Source organism: Festucalex cinctus, chromosome 10, assembly GCF_051991245.1.
Source record: "Festucalex cinctus isolate MCC-2025b chromosome 10, RoL_Fcin_1.0, whole genome shotgun sequence".
In the NCBI taxonomy this organism is placed as follows: domain Eukaryota; kingdom Metazoa; phylum Chordata; class Actinopteri; order Syngnathiformes; family Syngnathidae; genus Festucalex; species Festucalex cinctus.
In genome coordinates this window covers 26,684,666-26,700,144 of record NC_135420.1, presented here as the reverse complement: position 1 = coordinate 26,700,144, position 15,479 = coordinate 26,684,666, and the positions used below count along the sequence as shown (strand labels likewise).

Genomic DNA, 15,479 nt, shown 5'->3' with positions numbered 1-15,479 from the left:
ATAGGATTTTGGATGCATTCACTGATATGTGACATGTTCACTGCATGCCGATCTAAGAACCAATGGCAGGACAGCTTTTTCATGTTGAGGGGGGAAAAAAAACAAAAAAAACGTAGGTATCGGTATGGTATCAGTATCGGCCGATACTGCAAAACTGGGTATCAGAATCGGTATCGGGGTCCAAAAAACTGTATCGGACCAACATTAAACATCATAATAGAGAGAACGATCATGTGAACCCCTAAATGCCAATAAACAAAACAAAACAAAACAAAACAAAAAGTTAATTATGTCACGTGATGTCTTGTACGACAACCAGTCAGGAAGTGTCCAGTTTGATGGGAGAGTCTGAATTTGTTTCAGTGCAACCGGGCAGAAGAACCGAGCGTCGGACGCTTCTGACATTCTCATACACACCGACAGTATCCTGCCTCTTTTACGCCTTTGATGCGACCGACCATCAAAGAAAAGAAAAAAAATGGCTGGTTGACTTGTGAGACAGTAACAATTATCTCGTCTTTCAGGCATTCGCTCACGAAAGCGTCGAAGCGCCTCTTTTACGGTTCTGATAAAAGGGTGGAAAAATGCTTGCAAGTCAACATGGCAAGAAAAGTGTCACCCTGGCATTCCCTTACACTCAGTCAACGTCCCGCCTCTTTTTGATGGTTTGGATACGCCCCTCCCCCACCAAGCCAGATAATTACAGTTGCCGTTTTGGGATACAGTAGCAAAAAAATTGCTTTCTACACGACAGACTGTCTGCTTGTTCCAGGAATTCTGTTACTCGCAACTGACTAATAAAATGTGATTTCTTTCTCTAAGGTCCAGTCATGGGGCCCAGACCACAAGTGGGGACCGAGTCGTCCCCCAGTTTTGGTATGTCGCACCCCACTCGACACTTTGAGGCTTCATGTTGTTTCCTTTCTATAACGCTCCTCCGTACTTGCCCTTGCAGAAGACGATAAGGGCGGGAAGGACAAAGCCATGACGTCGGCCCACTCCACCGTGGACCTGGTGAACGACGAGGCACCTGAAGAGGATCCGTGGGAACTGCCGGAGCTCAAGGACACGGGTGTCAAGTGGTCAGGTGAGACCTGACTTATGTCGAACCTTCTTGTGAATTTCTTTTCGAAATTCAGCCCCTGAAGACCGTCTCTCGAAACTACATGAAATTTGGTCGGCAGGTGCGTCACAAGTAGAGCCACAAAAAAGTCTCAAGAACCCATGCTTTGAAATGCACAGGAAGTCTGCTATTCTGGTTTGAATTTCCGATTACTGTGGTGCGCCACAGGGTTTCGGTCTAGGGCCCCTTAACTCATTGACTGCCATTGACGGAAAAAGACGTCAAATAATGCATTTTTGCTGGGCTGGCAGTGAATGTGTTAAACACAATGTTCCAATATATTTTGTGATTATATTGCAGCATCCTTTTTTCCTTTTTTAAGGCAAATTTTGCTTAAAAATCCGTCAATTTTGGTTACATCTCATCTAACTCATTGACTGCCATTGACGGAAAAATACGTCAAATAATGCATTTTTGCTGGGCTGGCAGTGAATGTGTTAATATCCAAATTGTTTTGCCAGCAAAATTTAGCAAGTAACCCTCCATGCTACTTTCATCTTCTTCAAATTCTCCAGAACTCATGAACTGTAGATATATATTTTTTTTGTCCAATTGCTTCGTCGTGACCGAAAGAACGAGATCCCGGATACAAGCGACCGAAATAAGTTTCCTCCGCAGGGTGTCCGGGCTCTCCCTTCGAGATAGGGTGAGAAGCTCGGTCATCCGGGAGGGACTCAAGAGTCGAGCCGCTGCTCTTCCGCGTTGAGAGGAGCCAGCTGAGGTGGCTCGGGCATCTGGTTGGGATGCCTCCTGGACGCCTCCCTGGGGAGGTGTTCCGGGCATGTCCCACCGGCAGGAGGCACCGGGGACACGCTGGAGAGACGTCTGTCTCTCGGCTGGCCTGGGAACGCCTTGGGATCCCGCCGACTGAGCTGGTTGAAGTGGCTGGGGAGAGGGAGGTCTGGGTTTCCCTCCTAAACCTGTTCCCCCCGCCGCTACCCGACCTCGGATAAGCGGTAGTCAACTCCAGAAGCTCGTTTCATTCAGCATTATGGAATTTGGAGGGATTCTTTTTCATGGCCAGAACTACAAAATAGTCCCCGGATGTTTCCTACCCTAGAATTTGGTAGGCGGGTCTGTCGTGAGTAGACCCCACAGAAAAGTCTCAAGTCATGCCGGTGAACACGCAGGAGGTTCGGGCGAGAAGAGATCGCAAAGCTTCCCTAGATACGAAACGATACGATCAGGACCGGACTGGCTCGATTCCTGACCGCCCTTGGCTACTACATCGTTTCGATCTACCGCTGATGTTTATCGGTTCAGTTTGATCTCCATATTGTCAACGAATGAATGGGCTGCTCCTTCTAAATTGTGGGGTGTCAAACTCATATTAGCTCAGGGGCCACATGGAGGAAAATATATTCGCAAGTGGGCCGGATCGGTAAAATTGTAAAATAATTTTTAAAACATTGCCGTCAATTACATGCAGATTTTCGCTATTTGTGGGCCAGCCCTAAATTGTGGGGCGCATCTGTACAAATATTGTCCTAAATTTTTTTTTGCATAAACCTGTATATTGTTCACTGATTGTGTGCCGGGTGCCGTTAATGAAGTTATAAGGACGTTAATCCTTGTCATATGTGTAGTTGAATGTGTCTTATTCAGCATGTTTGTGTTTGATTCATGTTTTTATTTTTTAAACAAACTAACTTTAAATTGTGTTTAAAATAACGACATTCAGAGCAATTCCATGTACAAGTTGCATTGCTCAACTGAGACCTACTTGTGTAATTATGAATTTAGAAGCTTTGATTGTGGCCGGCTGATTAATTGGGCCGACATTAGTCTTTTTTTTTTTTTTAACTTTACAAAACCATCTCGCGGGCCGGATTAAACCCCATTGCGGGCCTGATCCGGCCCCCGGGCCTTATGTTTGACACCCCTGTTCTAAATTGTGGGCTGGTCTCTCGGGGTTAAAATGGAGTCAAATAATCATTGAATAGCACCACATCAAGCCCAAAGGATACCGGCATCTTCGCTGTATGCCAGATGGCTATTCCAGCCGTGGGTACGATAAATACACAAGTTGCAGTCAGACACCGTCAAAAAGAAACATCGATCTCAAAGACTGAGTCATCCTTCCTCTTGTGGACTACCAAAACGCACCAAAATCAGTTTTACAAGATCAAAAGTTGACCTTTCTGATGTTTACCAACAAGAAACCACATCATCCTGAACAGTAGATGATGAAAGTCAATGTTATATCATCGCCCCCGAAACCGGTAGAACTGTTCCGTACGTTCAGATCACAAGTTGCGCGGCTTTGATCGTCAACCATGGCGCTTTCCTTTCAGATCTGGACACCATGGGCAAGATCATGCGAGTGTTGACCGCCATCATAAAGCTGGCGATGCTACTCGGGCTCCTCTACTTGTTCATCTGCTCTCTGGACGTGCTCAGTTCGGCTTTCCAGCTGGTCGGAGGTGAGACGGGAGTTCGTCGTCCCGCTCGGAAGATTCCAACGGGGATCATCTTCGATGTGTTTTTTTTTTTGTGCGCAGGCAAAGCCGCCGGAGACATCTTCAAGGAGAACGTGATCCTGTCCAACCCGGTGGCCGGTCTGGTGATCGGCGTGTTGGTCACCGTGTTGGTGCAAAGCTCCAGCACATCGTCGTCCATCGTGGTCAGCATGGTGTCCTCTGGATGTAAGAACCGTTTGCCAAACATTTATTTGTATGAGGTCATTGAAATGCGTTTGGACGCCTCTGACTTCGATGACGCTGTCCTTAAAATTTCCTTTGGTATCGTTTTTGACAACGTAGAGGTTTTGAAAACAAGTCCTTTGAGTTCATGTCCCCCTTTTAACTCATTCACTCGCCGCCATTTGCACATTTCGCAATCCCGTTCGCTCCCGGCTGTTTTACTGGATTTTGACTGATTTTGCAAGGCCCACAGAATATTGTGTTTTATGGCTATAAAAGCATGGAACCTATCAAAAGAAAGATTAAAGTCTCTTCTTTCATCAGGAAAAAAAAAGTATGTTTCTATCTGTTTCCGTTTTGCAGCAATTAGCATTAGAAGAGAGCTAAGTTTCATCAGTTTTCACAAATCTATTTAAAATTGTAAGTAATCGAGCTTTTATTTCTAGATGGCCCTGGTTGATCTCCTTTGCTCTGCTACCACCTGCTGGCCGTTTGTGTAATAACTACCATTTCCGCAACCGTTCTTTGTAGTTGAGAGGCTGAATCAAAGCCTTCTGTATGCTCTAGCATAGAAAAAAACAAAAAAAAACGTATAAATATGTCTTTGGGACACTTAGAACATTTAAAAAAAACGTATTTACACGTTATTGGGAGCAAATGAGTTAATGATCTTTGATTCCCCAGCTCGCCAGATGATCGACAGATTTTTCTTTTACAGAAATGTGCTATCCGTGTCATTTTTGGTTGTGGATACAGAGACCACACTAATCCATTATTTATACAATTAAAAACTTTACAATTTAATAAATTTATGGCGTTCAGCTGCCTTCTAATAATGTATAAAGCCAATCATGAATTTTTTTTACCAAATATACAAACCAAATTTATAAAAAGGGAAAATGAGTATAAATTAAGAGGAACAGACATTTTTTTTTTGTCCAAACCTAAATACAGAACAAAACAAAAAGAATGATGTATTTCATCTCGAGGTCTGTGGAACAATTTGAATTGTAAAACAAAATCTTCTCTGTCTATTTGTATTTTTATTTTTTTTTAATGTATAAAAGCACAATTTCTGCAAAAATATATATATAGCACAAGGACATGCAGTTGGATTATTATTATAGTTACACTGAAAGCGTCTTGACTGCTCGCTGTCATTCATTTTGTGTTGATTATCTTTTTTTATGTATTGATTAGGGGCAGACGTAACAAGTTTTACTTCATTCTGTCCCCTTTCGTTTTGTTTTTAGAGTGAAACTAATTGAATTAAATCGTCTCATCGAGCCTTTTTAGCCTCGGCCTTTAATGATTATGAAAACCTGAAAAATCGTCTTGGATGTTGGCATTAGCGCGCACATTTCGAACGACGCGATGGTTGTTGAAAACGCAATTGCCTTTGACGTTTAAAAACACGCCCATTAGTTTAATACACCGTGATAACAAACAAACAAAAAAAAAAACAGCCCATAAGGTTCATGGACTTTTAACTCACTCACTGCCAGACGTTTTTCACGCAGTTTTCCATATCGAACAGCTGTTTTAGTGCGTTTTAACAGATCTTGCAAGACTTGCGGAAGATTGTCAATAGAGCCACTCAGCAGACAAAAACAAAGAGTTGGCTCTCTTCTTTTACCAGAAAAAAAAAATGGTCAAAAAGCACTTTTTTTTTTTTTTTTTTGTAGTGTTGGAGGTCAGATCCGCAGTGCCCATCATCATGGGCGCCAACATCGGAACGTCGGTCACGAACACCATCGTGGCCATGATGCAGGCAGGCAACCGCAACGAGTTCCGCAGGTAAACGAAAATGTCTTCTTTTTTTTTTTTGTGCCGTTTGCCACGTCCGTCACCGTGCGAATCTCGTCTTAGGGCCTTTGCCGGCGCCACCGTGCACGACTTCTTCAACTGGCTTTCCGTGCTGGTGCTGCTGCCCCTGGAGGTGGCCACGGGGGTCCTGGAAAAGCTCACCCACCTCATCATCGAGTCCTTCCACATCCAGTCGGGGGAGGACGCGCCCGACCTGCTCAAGATCATCACCAAACCGCTCACTGACTCGATTATCCAGGTAGAGAAATCAAAAGCTTGACAAGCTTGCAAGTTGGAAAACATCAGCAGAAGGAATTTGGCTTTCATTATTGTGGGAATGCTGAAGCATTCACCATACTTTTTTTTGCCGCGTAACAACTCCCGCATAATATTTCCAATTTACACTGTTCAAATTTCAACTAGCTAAAAAAATTCACGTCTCCCGGGATATATATCGTCTGATTCCACATCACGTACAGCATTTGCACAATTTAACATTTAATATCAACTTTTCCCCATTCATTTTCAATGGGACAGACATTGAACTTTTTCTAAGTGTCACTTTTCACGCCCACTTCCGTCCATATAACTTATCATCATTATCACAGTTGGTAAGGGCCATTGCCCAGTAACCAGGAGGTCCGAATTTCATAATTTATCTTTCAATTTACTTCATAAGAATTCCACATGCATTCAAAATCTTAGTATTCAGCTTTCAGCATTCCCACGCAATTTCTCCAGAAATTGCACGTAGTCTAGTATTTAATTATACCGTTTGACCGTCAAGTATTATTACTGTTGTTTTTTTGTTTTTTGTTTTTTTTAAGCGATCGCTTTAAAGGTGCACAATGCAAGATTAGACTCAAATTTGAGTGTTAAAATTATTAATTATGAATTATTAATTACATTATTAAGCCTATGAAAATGGCGTTGTGCTCCGTGTTGACGTTTGTTAAATTAATTTGGAGGTTTGCTCATGCCCGAGAAGTCTCGCACACCCCTGGCCGTGCGCACGTCGCCGGGGTCCATTCCACGTTTCGCCAGAGGGGTCGCAAATGTGCAAAAACTCTGAATCCTGCTTCGTGCCCCTTTAATGTTTGATAATGAAGACTTTTGAACATCCGTTCATGTGCACAAGCAGGTTGAATTGCGATCAACACTTCTCAGTTTTGATTGACAATCTGTAGGTGAAAACAAACTGAGGGCAGAGGGGCCATTTGTGGCCCGCTTGATGACATTCTGCGGCCCTCTACCTGGCCTCCAAATTTTAAAATTAGTGCAGCCACCACCTTTGCTGCCGTGTAACGGACGTGACACCAAGAGGAAGGAAAACCAGTTCCACCCGGTGGCAGTCATGTCTTTTTCAAAACCTGCCATGAAAAGAAAGGTTCGCGACGAGGAACTGTTAATTTCAAGAAAAACAGGCGACACCATTTTTTTTTTTTTGTTGAGCACAGAGACATCCGACATGTGTTGAATGCACAGAGAAAGTTGCGGAAAGTTTCTCAACGACACCATGCTGAGGATCGGGTCACCTGTCTTGTTCACGTTCTGAAGAACCGTTCATAATCTGAACTGTTCTTAGTCAGACTGGTTTAGCTTTTCTAAAACCCGAGGACCCCGCCTATGTGTACTACTATGCCCTAAGTAATTACTTTGGAAATACTTTTTAGATGTTCCTCCAACGCTGCTATCTCTTTCTCAGCTGGATAAATCGGTCATCACCGGGATCGCCACCGGGGACCCGGAAGCCAGAAACAAGAGTCTGATCAAAATCTGGTGCAAGAAGAAAGTTAACACGGTAAGAAAACATGCGTGGATTCTGAATGGAGGGCTCCACTGCAAAGTAGACCGGTTGGTTGGTGTCACTAATCGATCTGATCACGTGATTGGAAATAGGGGTCGATCGCGTAGGGCTAATCGTATTGGTTACAAATAACAGCTTGCGTTGGGTAATATAATATAAATATATGTAACCCGGCATAGCAATATAAGTCACATTAATGAGGCTTTGACATCATCAAAATGAGAAGGATCACACCTTACCATTATCGCGCTACGCTACTCACAACATCATTGTTGCTCATGACGTTATTTCCATATTTATGTGAAAAGGTCAGTACGACACACCCCCTTTTAGTTGCGTACATATTACACCACTCAAACGAATGGCAATAGACCAGAGGCCAGCATTTTGGGGTCATAAACTCTAGCATAGCAACTGTTGCTATGCTAAAGTTCAAAGGGGATTGTTTATGGAAAATTCTGTGGATTCCTGTTCTAATCTTAGCTCATAATGATGTAGAATTATAAAATGAGTGTGAAATTGGAATTTGTACTGTATGTTGGTGAGTCGCAAGAAGTAAAAGTTTGACCTCCTGAACCAATATTGACTCTTGTAATCTTCCCTTGTGACTTCCGATTCATTTTGTTATGCATTGTTCAGCATTCCGATGGCTTGCTCCCATTCACAAAAAGGAATACAGCGTTGTAGAATGTTTATGCTGAAAATAATTTGCACCTCTCTTGGGAAAATGAAGACTTTCTGGAACGAGACGGTGACCAGCTGCCCCGCCGGCGCCGTCTGCTGGGAGGAAGGCAACCTAACGTGGACTGAAATGAACACCACTTGGACGGACTACCAACAGAAATGTAAGCCTCGCCTTCCCTGTCTTTTGGTGAATACCTGAAGTGTAATTGGAGACAATGACCCTCCCCCCAAACCTCGCGGAGACCCGGGTGGACAATGAACACCTTTGACTGGTCTTGGTTGCTGACTCGGCAAATACCTTCTACCTGCTCAATGAGGCTATTCATGCTAATCGAAGAGCCTAGCTAAACGCAACCCAGTCTGGAATTGAAAGTAAATGATTGGTTTGAAGACCATTCATGTCGGATAACTGCTATTGAGGACATAAAGAAGACGTAAAGAGTGAGCGGTATTCTTAACTAGATAACAGTGACAACAGCGACGCTGAGGAGTAAGATATTACAAATAAACGTTAAGAAGTGTTTCATGGCAGCTCTAAGAATGATTTGTGAAGTTGGGTCTGTGACGTTCAAAAATTCCCAATGTATTTTGGACAAACACATGCAAGGAAGAACTTTCCCCCCCCAGTTGTTAGCATTAGCTAATTTAGCATTTTTTTGCCAGCTAGTTCAGAACGTTAGCAAAACACTGGGATCACACTGTTTTGATCGTATAAAAAGTCGAACAAACGATAGCCAGCACTTAACATGTGACATGTAACAACTTGTTGTTGTTGTTCTTCTCAGTACGATCGGGTTCAAGTTAATATGAGAGGGGAAACGATTTTTTTTTACCTGCGCTCCCAGGCACCCATATCTTCGTCAACGCCAACCTGCCCGACCTGGCGGTGGGCCTGATTCTGCTGGGTATGTCGCTCCTCATCCTCTGCAGCTGTCTCATCCTCATCGTCAAGCTGCTCAACTCCATGCTCAAGGGCCAGGTGGCTTTAGTCATCAAGAAGGTGCTCAACACAGGTGAAAGATTCGTTTTTGGTTGATGTTCATAACAAACAGTGCTGGGGAAAAAAAGACAATAAGATTCAACTGTTTTTTTCTGGTTGTTTCGTGATTTTTCTGCATATAAATGCTCCAAATGCCAATACAGTGATACTTCAGCTCACGAACATAATTGGTTCCCAGAAAGTGTGTGTAAGGCGAAAAGTTCGTCTTCCGAACATTTATTTCCCATAAGAAACCATTAAAATGAGAATAATCCGTTCCCAGGTCCCTATAAAACACAATTTTCTACTAAATACGCCTTAAAACTACACAAAAAATATACCTTATTTTATGTATAATAAATGTGCTATTGTATTGTAATTAAAGAAATAAACTACTGTATAATAAAGTCGTTTTATTTACCTTTGTGATGGTAGTTGATGGCTTGATGGAATCAATGGACCGTTGCTTAGAAAACACAGAAACACCCTTAGCCACACACTTAATATCTTCCTTGTTCTTAAGGATGGTAGCAATGGTAAACTTAGCGTACTGGTACTGGGACGCTAAGTCACACAAACGCACACCTCGTTCGTGTTTTTCAATGATCTCCTTCTTCTGCTCGATCGTAATTTTCTTTGTCTTCTTAGGCTTAACACTAGCCTGTGGTGGGGTCTTTTTCGGTCCCATAATAGCAAAAGTACACTCAATATGGTCCAAAATGTCAATCAAACACAAACCACGTCCGCACTCAAAGAAAGGGGGTGACGAACTGGGACGCCGTGAGCGTGCGTCAGCTTCTCGTGGCCACCACCGTGGCGCTGTCCGACCGCGTGGTTTGGTTCGTCCGCCGAAAACTAGTTCGTCAGCAGAGACGATATGCTCGCGAATTTAATGTTCTTGAGGCGAAAAGTTCGTGAGCTTAAGCGTTCGTCAGCGGAGGTTTTACTGTATTATGTATTTGGGATTTATGTTACCAGTAGTTCAAAGAAAAGAACAAAAAAATGTTTTATTTACTTAAACGCATTCCGGTGCTGTACGTCCACATGGATGGGTGTTAACATTCCGCCTGTTTGATAGTCAGCACATCTACTTTGGTGGTGATGCTTGATGAGCAAAGCAGGTACAGCCACACCTGACGCTTGACAACTCACACTCAGGCTTTCCCTTGTCCTGAACGGTGTGAAGAAAAAAAGCTCAGGGACAGAACATGTCGAGAACCAACTTGTGCGCACCGCGTTGACGTCGTCATGTTTACATGTCACTTTTTTGTGTTCTCCGCAGACTTCCCCTTCCCGTTCAGCTGGGTTACCGGTTATATCGCGATCGTGGTGGGAGCTGGGATGACCTTCATCGTTCAGAGCAGCTCCGTCTTCACGTCGGCGATAACGCCTCTTGTCGGTGGGTTGAATTGCGTTAATTTGGCTCATATAGTTGTGTGTGAGCCCCTACAATTGACGGCCAGTCTAAAGGTGTTCCCCGCCTCTGTCAAAGTCATCTGGGATGCGTGCCAGCTCACCCGCAAACCTATTGAGCTTCTTTTACGCCTCTTTCAAACTAGCTTAAGAACTGAAGAACCTGGTGACATGTCTTCAACAAACCAGATCCGCCTTTGTGGATTACCATGATGTGGATGACTAAGAATCTGCAAGGACATCTAAGACAAGCATTTGGTTCAAAAACTGAGAACATGGTGGGCAGGAACAGGAACCTGCTTGACTAGCAATCAGGTCCTCAGTCAGGAGCAGAGATGAAACATCCTTTCCGTTTAAGAAGCATTTCTCCTCGGCCACTTGGTCTACACATAATCTCTCAGGTTTTCCCGCGGACCCCTCTTGGTGGTACGTACCAGGAACAACCCCCCCTAAATCCCAGACAAACTCATTTCGTATTTGTCTCTGTGATCTTGGTCTCTCGGGCGATACCAACAGCTCATGATTAGAGATGAGGATGGGAATTGTAGACTGGCTAGGAAATAGAGAATTTTCTTCACCACGACCAACCTGGATCAGGATCTCGTCCCTGTCCTGGAGTGGTCACTTAACGTTTTCCTGGTTGAAGACCATGGTCTCAGATTTGGAAGTGCAGATACTCATCCTCAAGGGAGGGAGTTCAAATATTTAGGGATGCCTGGAATCATGCAGAGTCTGTGTCGGAATATCTTTGTGAAGACTTTGTCGATCTACGTTCCCACCCTCAGTGAGCACTAGTTCTGGGACATAACCAAAATATCAAGGTTATGGATACAGTCAGAAGTTTCTTCTGCAGGATGTTGAAGCTCTGACTTTGACACCTTGAGATTAGAAAGAACTGGACAAAGTGGCTGGGGGATAGGGAAGTTTAATGGGATGGATGATTCCAGTCCATTGAAAGTGATGATGCCAACAAAACCACATCATCTTCGAAAACCAGAAACCCATGACTGATGTCACTCCGTAGTACTAAAGAAGCGTCGGTTAAAAGAGTGGTAGTACCAAGTAAACTAAGCATCCTTCTTGCTAGCATGCTTACTGTACACAAAATGGAAAGACGTAAAAATTATTCTAAAAGCCCTGTCTCTCACTAGGTATCGGTGTCATCAGCCTTGAGCGGGCCTATCCTCTAACGTTGGGCTCCAACATCGGAACGACCACCACCGCCATCCTTGCGGCTATGGCTAGCCCGGGAGAAACGCTGGCCAACTCACTCCAGGTACAAGAGAAGACGGCCAAGAGCGTCTTTGCTGTGTTTACCGTTTGGAGATCTAAATCTTGTGCATTTCTTGTTAGATTGCGCTCTGCCATTTCTTCTTCAACATCATGGGCATCATTTTGTGGTATCCGATCCCGTTCACTCGAATACCCATCAGGCTGGCCAGGGGGTTGGGCAACAGCACAGCGCAGTACCGCTGGTTCGCCGCCCTCTACCTCGTCCTGTGCTTCCTGATTTTGCCCCTCACCGTCTTTGGCCTGTCGCTGGCCGGCTGGCAAGTCCTGGTGGGCGTCGGGGTGCCCGTCATCGTACTGGTCATCTTCGTCATCGTGGTCAACATCCTGCAGTCGCGCTGCCCTCGCATCCTGCCCAGGTTCTTGCGCACCTGGAAATTCCTGCCGCGGCCCATGCGCTCGCTGGCGCCCTGGGACGAGGTGGTGACTTCCTGTATGGGCTTCTGCGGCCGCTACTGCTGCTGCATCTGCAAGTGCTGCAACTGCTGCCAGAAGGAAGAAACGGCGCGCAAGAAGAGCCTGGAGATGCACGACAACCCGGCCATGATAACGGACGACAACCCGAAGGTCATCGCAGGGACTCATCTTTAAAAGCACCACCGCCTGTGAAATGTGTACAATTACGAACAGTCATCTCTTGACGTTAATGATTGCCCTGACTGGACTATCTCCTCCACGCTGTAATCTCAGTGTTGGGCTGCTATGAACTGTCTTAAACACTGGGGACCTGGTGAATACTTGTTTAGAAAACCTTCTAATGCTAGCTACACTCATTTTGGGACTTTTTATTTTCTCTGTCTGAATGTTAAATGTACAAACGTCTTTGTTTTCCTCCAGTATTTAAGACAAAAATGTGTGTTAATAAAATAAATTACATTTTTTTAAAGTAAAGTGTACTTATTTATTTATTTCAGGAATGCTCACATTTAGCAGAGCTACACATCAGAACCAAAATAAGCACGCCTGACGAAGTTGATGATTTTTAAAACTGTTTACTTGAGTCAAAATTTGATATGCTCACAAATTAGTTTTTTGTTTTTAACTTGGAAACTCAATTATCTCTATCCACATTATTAAGAGAAATGTTATATTTTAATGTTAAATAGTGGTTTTGCATCATGTAGAAAAGGTTATAATAGGAAGAAGAAAGAAATGTTACATGTTGCAGTGTCGCATGTTAATATGCGTTAGCTAGCATTTGCTCTGCTATCAAAACAATGCGTTCCTCTAGCCTTGCTAACATTGTGAGTAACAAAAAAGTGCTAAATAAAACCTAGGTACTAGTTGTAGTAGTAGTCGTACTAGTCATTATAAAACCTATATAGTGGTTATACTAGGAAGAAGAAAGAAATCATGTTACATGTCATGTGTTAGTAAGTTAGCTAACATTTGCTCTGCTATCAAAACGTGTTCCTAAAGCTTTGCTAACGTCGTGAGGAACAAAAAAAAATGCTGAATAAAGCCTATGTACTACTACTAGTAGTAGTAGTAGTACAAGTTGTTATAAAACCTGCATAGTGTAGAAAGAAAAAAGAAATCATGTTACGTGTGGCATGCTAGTAAGAGTTAGCTAGCATTTGCTCGGCTATCAAAAGAACGTGTTCCCATAGCTTTGCTAACGTCGTGAGTAACAAAAAAAGTGCTAAATTAGCTATTGATAACGACTGTAATGTGAATTATTCTTGGATCCAACAACATCAAGCACCAAGAAAATTCTCTCAACAAAGGCAACGGATGAAGAATGTCTTGTTTTAGGTTAAGGGTTAATCTCGTTGCTCCATGTCACTACTGTCCCGCTTTTTCCTACCTACTAAGTCGGCAAGGTCTCATCAAGATCTCAAGCACAGTTGACTTTTTTTTTTTTTCTCTCTCTTGATTTAAATAATAATAAAATAATACCAACCATTAACATTGCATCATCACCATTTTCAGATCAAACCATTTTCAACACTTTAAATTGGTCGTTAATTTGTAAAAATGACACCCAGGGGTGTGGACTAAACGAAAGTATAGATTTTAAAAAAAAAAAAACTAAAATTTGCCAAATTGTGACTGACAAGGTTTTGTCCTGACGTATATAAATATTAAATTGCAGATGCTGGTACTCGTGGTATTCTTTGGTATGCTTGAATATCAGCTCGATAAGCAGTGCAGTTACACACACTCAGGTGTATTACACATGATTGATAAAAGCTTGATTGTGTTTCATATCTGATGTGCCTTTGAACAGAAACGTATAGAGTGTCAACCAGCGGCCTCTCAATCTACAGATTTTTTTTCCCCACCCCTTGGAATATTTATTGTGCACTTTTATACCTTAATATAATGTGTAAATAAAAAATACCTAAGAATTCAGATTTACAGAATATGTCCAATTTTTAAATCTTCGTGAACTTAGCCGGTTTCGACGAGGCTTCAATTTTCAATTTAGTTTTGTTTCATGTTGTGTTATGATTTTCTTTTGTCCATTTTTTTTTTTTTTTATGTCGGCTCGTTAGGGTTTTGTTTCCACCTGATCTCGTCAGCCCTGTTCCTGCTAATCAGCTCCTTCCATCTTGCAGCTGTGTCTTGCACAGGTTTGTTTGTATTTGTTTCCCTGGTTTTGAGAAAAAGGTATAAGAACATTTTCCACATATTCTCTTTAAAGTTTTTTTTTGTTTTCTTTTTTAGGAATGCAGCAAATTTTTGGCGTTTGGAAAATGCGTTCAAATGTCGTGGATCGCAATGTTCCCGTGACTGATCGAGTCCAAGGACAACACTTTTAACGATTGTGTCCAGTCCACGTAAACAACGTTTTTTATTACTGCAAGAAGTTATTAGATGACATGATAACAGCATTAGGTACATCTGCGCAATTCAATGAGATAATGCAGCTCGCTGGAGTCCTTGCACGGGGTTAAAAAACACAATCCAAACAGGAAATAAAAATGAGAGCTGCATGTAGCAATTAGCATCTTGGTTGTATTTAATAGCATTCAGATTTAGAATGTTTAAGTGATTTTTATTTGTGAATGAAATTTTAATATAATTTAAAAAATTTTTTAAATGAGCTCAGGGATGCATATGGACACCATTTTGGGCAGTGAAATGTTACTTTTTTTTTGTGACAATTTTATTATTTATTTAAGAAATGTTCAGATAATATCGAACATTTTTGGTGGGGTTGCTTCATTATATGTGTTTCGTGTAAGTGATTAAAAAAATAATTTAGTTGAAAATTCTACAAAAAACAGATTGCTATTGTATTTCAAAACCATTTTGTCCAAGGCTTTTCTTTCCATTAAATTTGAATTTAATTGTTTATTTCTGATAACTCATATTTTGACATTTTTGTACAAGTAGTGATGCATTCATTATATTTCATTCAAATTCCCAATTTAAAAGGAAAAATGTCATTTTATGTCCACTTTGACTAATTTCATCCAAGCAAAGGTACTATTTTTTTTTTTTTAATAAATAATAAAAATCAAATTAATTTTGGTGAAATTATAGCTTACAGCTTACATCGGTTTTATTATTAAAATATATTATATTATTAAATTACAGCATTACATCTAAAAGTTTTCGTTTTGACCTGAGAATTAAATTGGAAATCTTTTTTTTTTTTTTTTTTTTTTAATTACAAAAAAAACAAAAAAAAAAAAAAACTGTGTGGCATTTGTAGATAATTTTGGCAACTTAAATCATTTTTTCGAATCAGTCCAAGTGGCATGCTAGCTTATTTGTAATCTTTTT

At 41.9% G+C, this 15,479-nt stretch overlaps 1 protein-coding gene across 2 annotated transcripts in view; it reads left to right on the top strand.

Annotated features, from left to right (window-relative positions):
- The window catches only part of LOC144027430 (sodium-dependent phosphate transport protein 2B-like), a 13,657-nt gene extending 1,086 nt beyond the window's left edge, over positions 1-12,571 (top strand). Inside the window, exons 2-13 of one of the 2 annotated variants that reach the window (XM_077534945.1) lie at positions 823-876; positions 956-1,087; positions 3,418-3,546; positions 3,625-3,768; positions 5,451-5,562; positions 5,635-5,830; positions 7,277-7,372; positions 8,112-8,223; positions 8,908-9,075; positions 10,324-10,440; positions 11,606-11,730; positions 11,808-12,571. In XM_077534945.1, coding sequence (XP_077391071.1) covers positions 831-876; positions 956-1,087; positions 3,418-3,546; positions 3,625-3,768; positions 5,451-5,562; positions 5,635-5,830; positions 7,277-7,372; positions 8,112-8,223; positions 8,908-9,075; positions 10,324-10,440; positions 11,606-11,730; positions 11,808-12,335 — 1,905 coding nt within the window. In that variant the 5' untranslated portion in view covers positions 823-830 and the 3' untranslated portion in view covers positions 12,336-12,571. Of the gene's footprint in view, positions 877-955; positions 1,088-3,417; positions 3,547-3,624; positions 3,769-5,450; positions 5,563-5,634; positions 5,831-7,276; positions 7,373-8,111; positions 8,224-8,907; positions 9,076-10,323; positions 10,441-11,605; positions 11,731-11,807 lie in introns of both variants that reach the window. The other variant, XM_077534944.1, reaches the window with a different exon arrangement.
- The last annotated feature ends 2,908 nt before the right edge of the window (positions 12,572-15,479 follow it).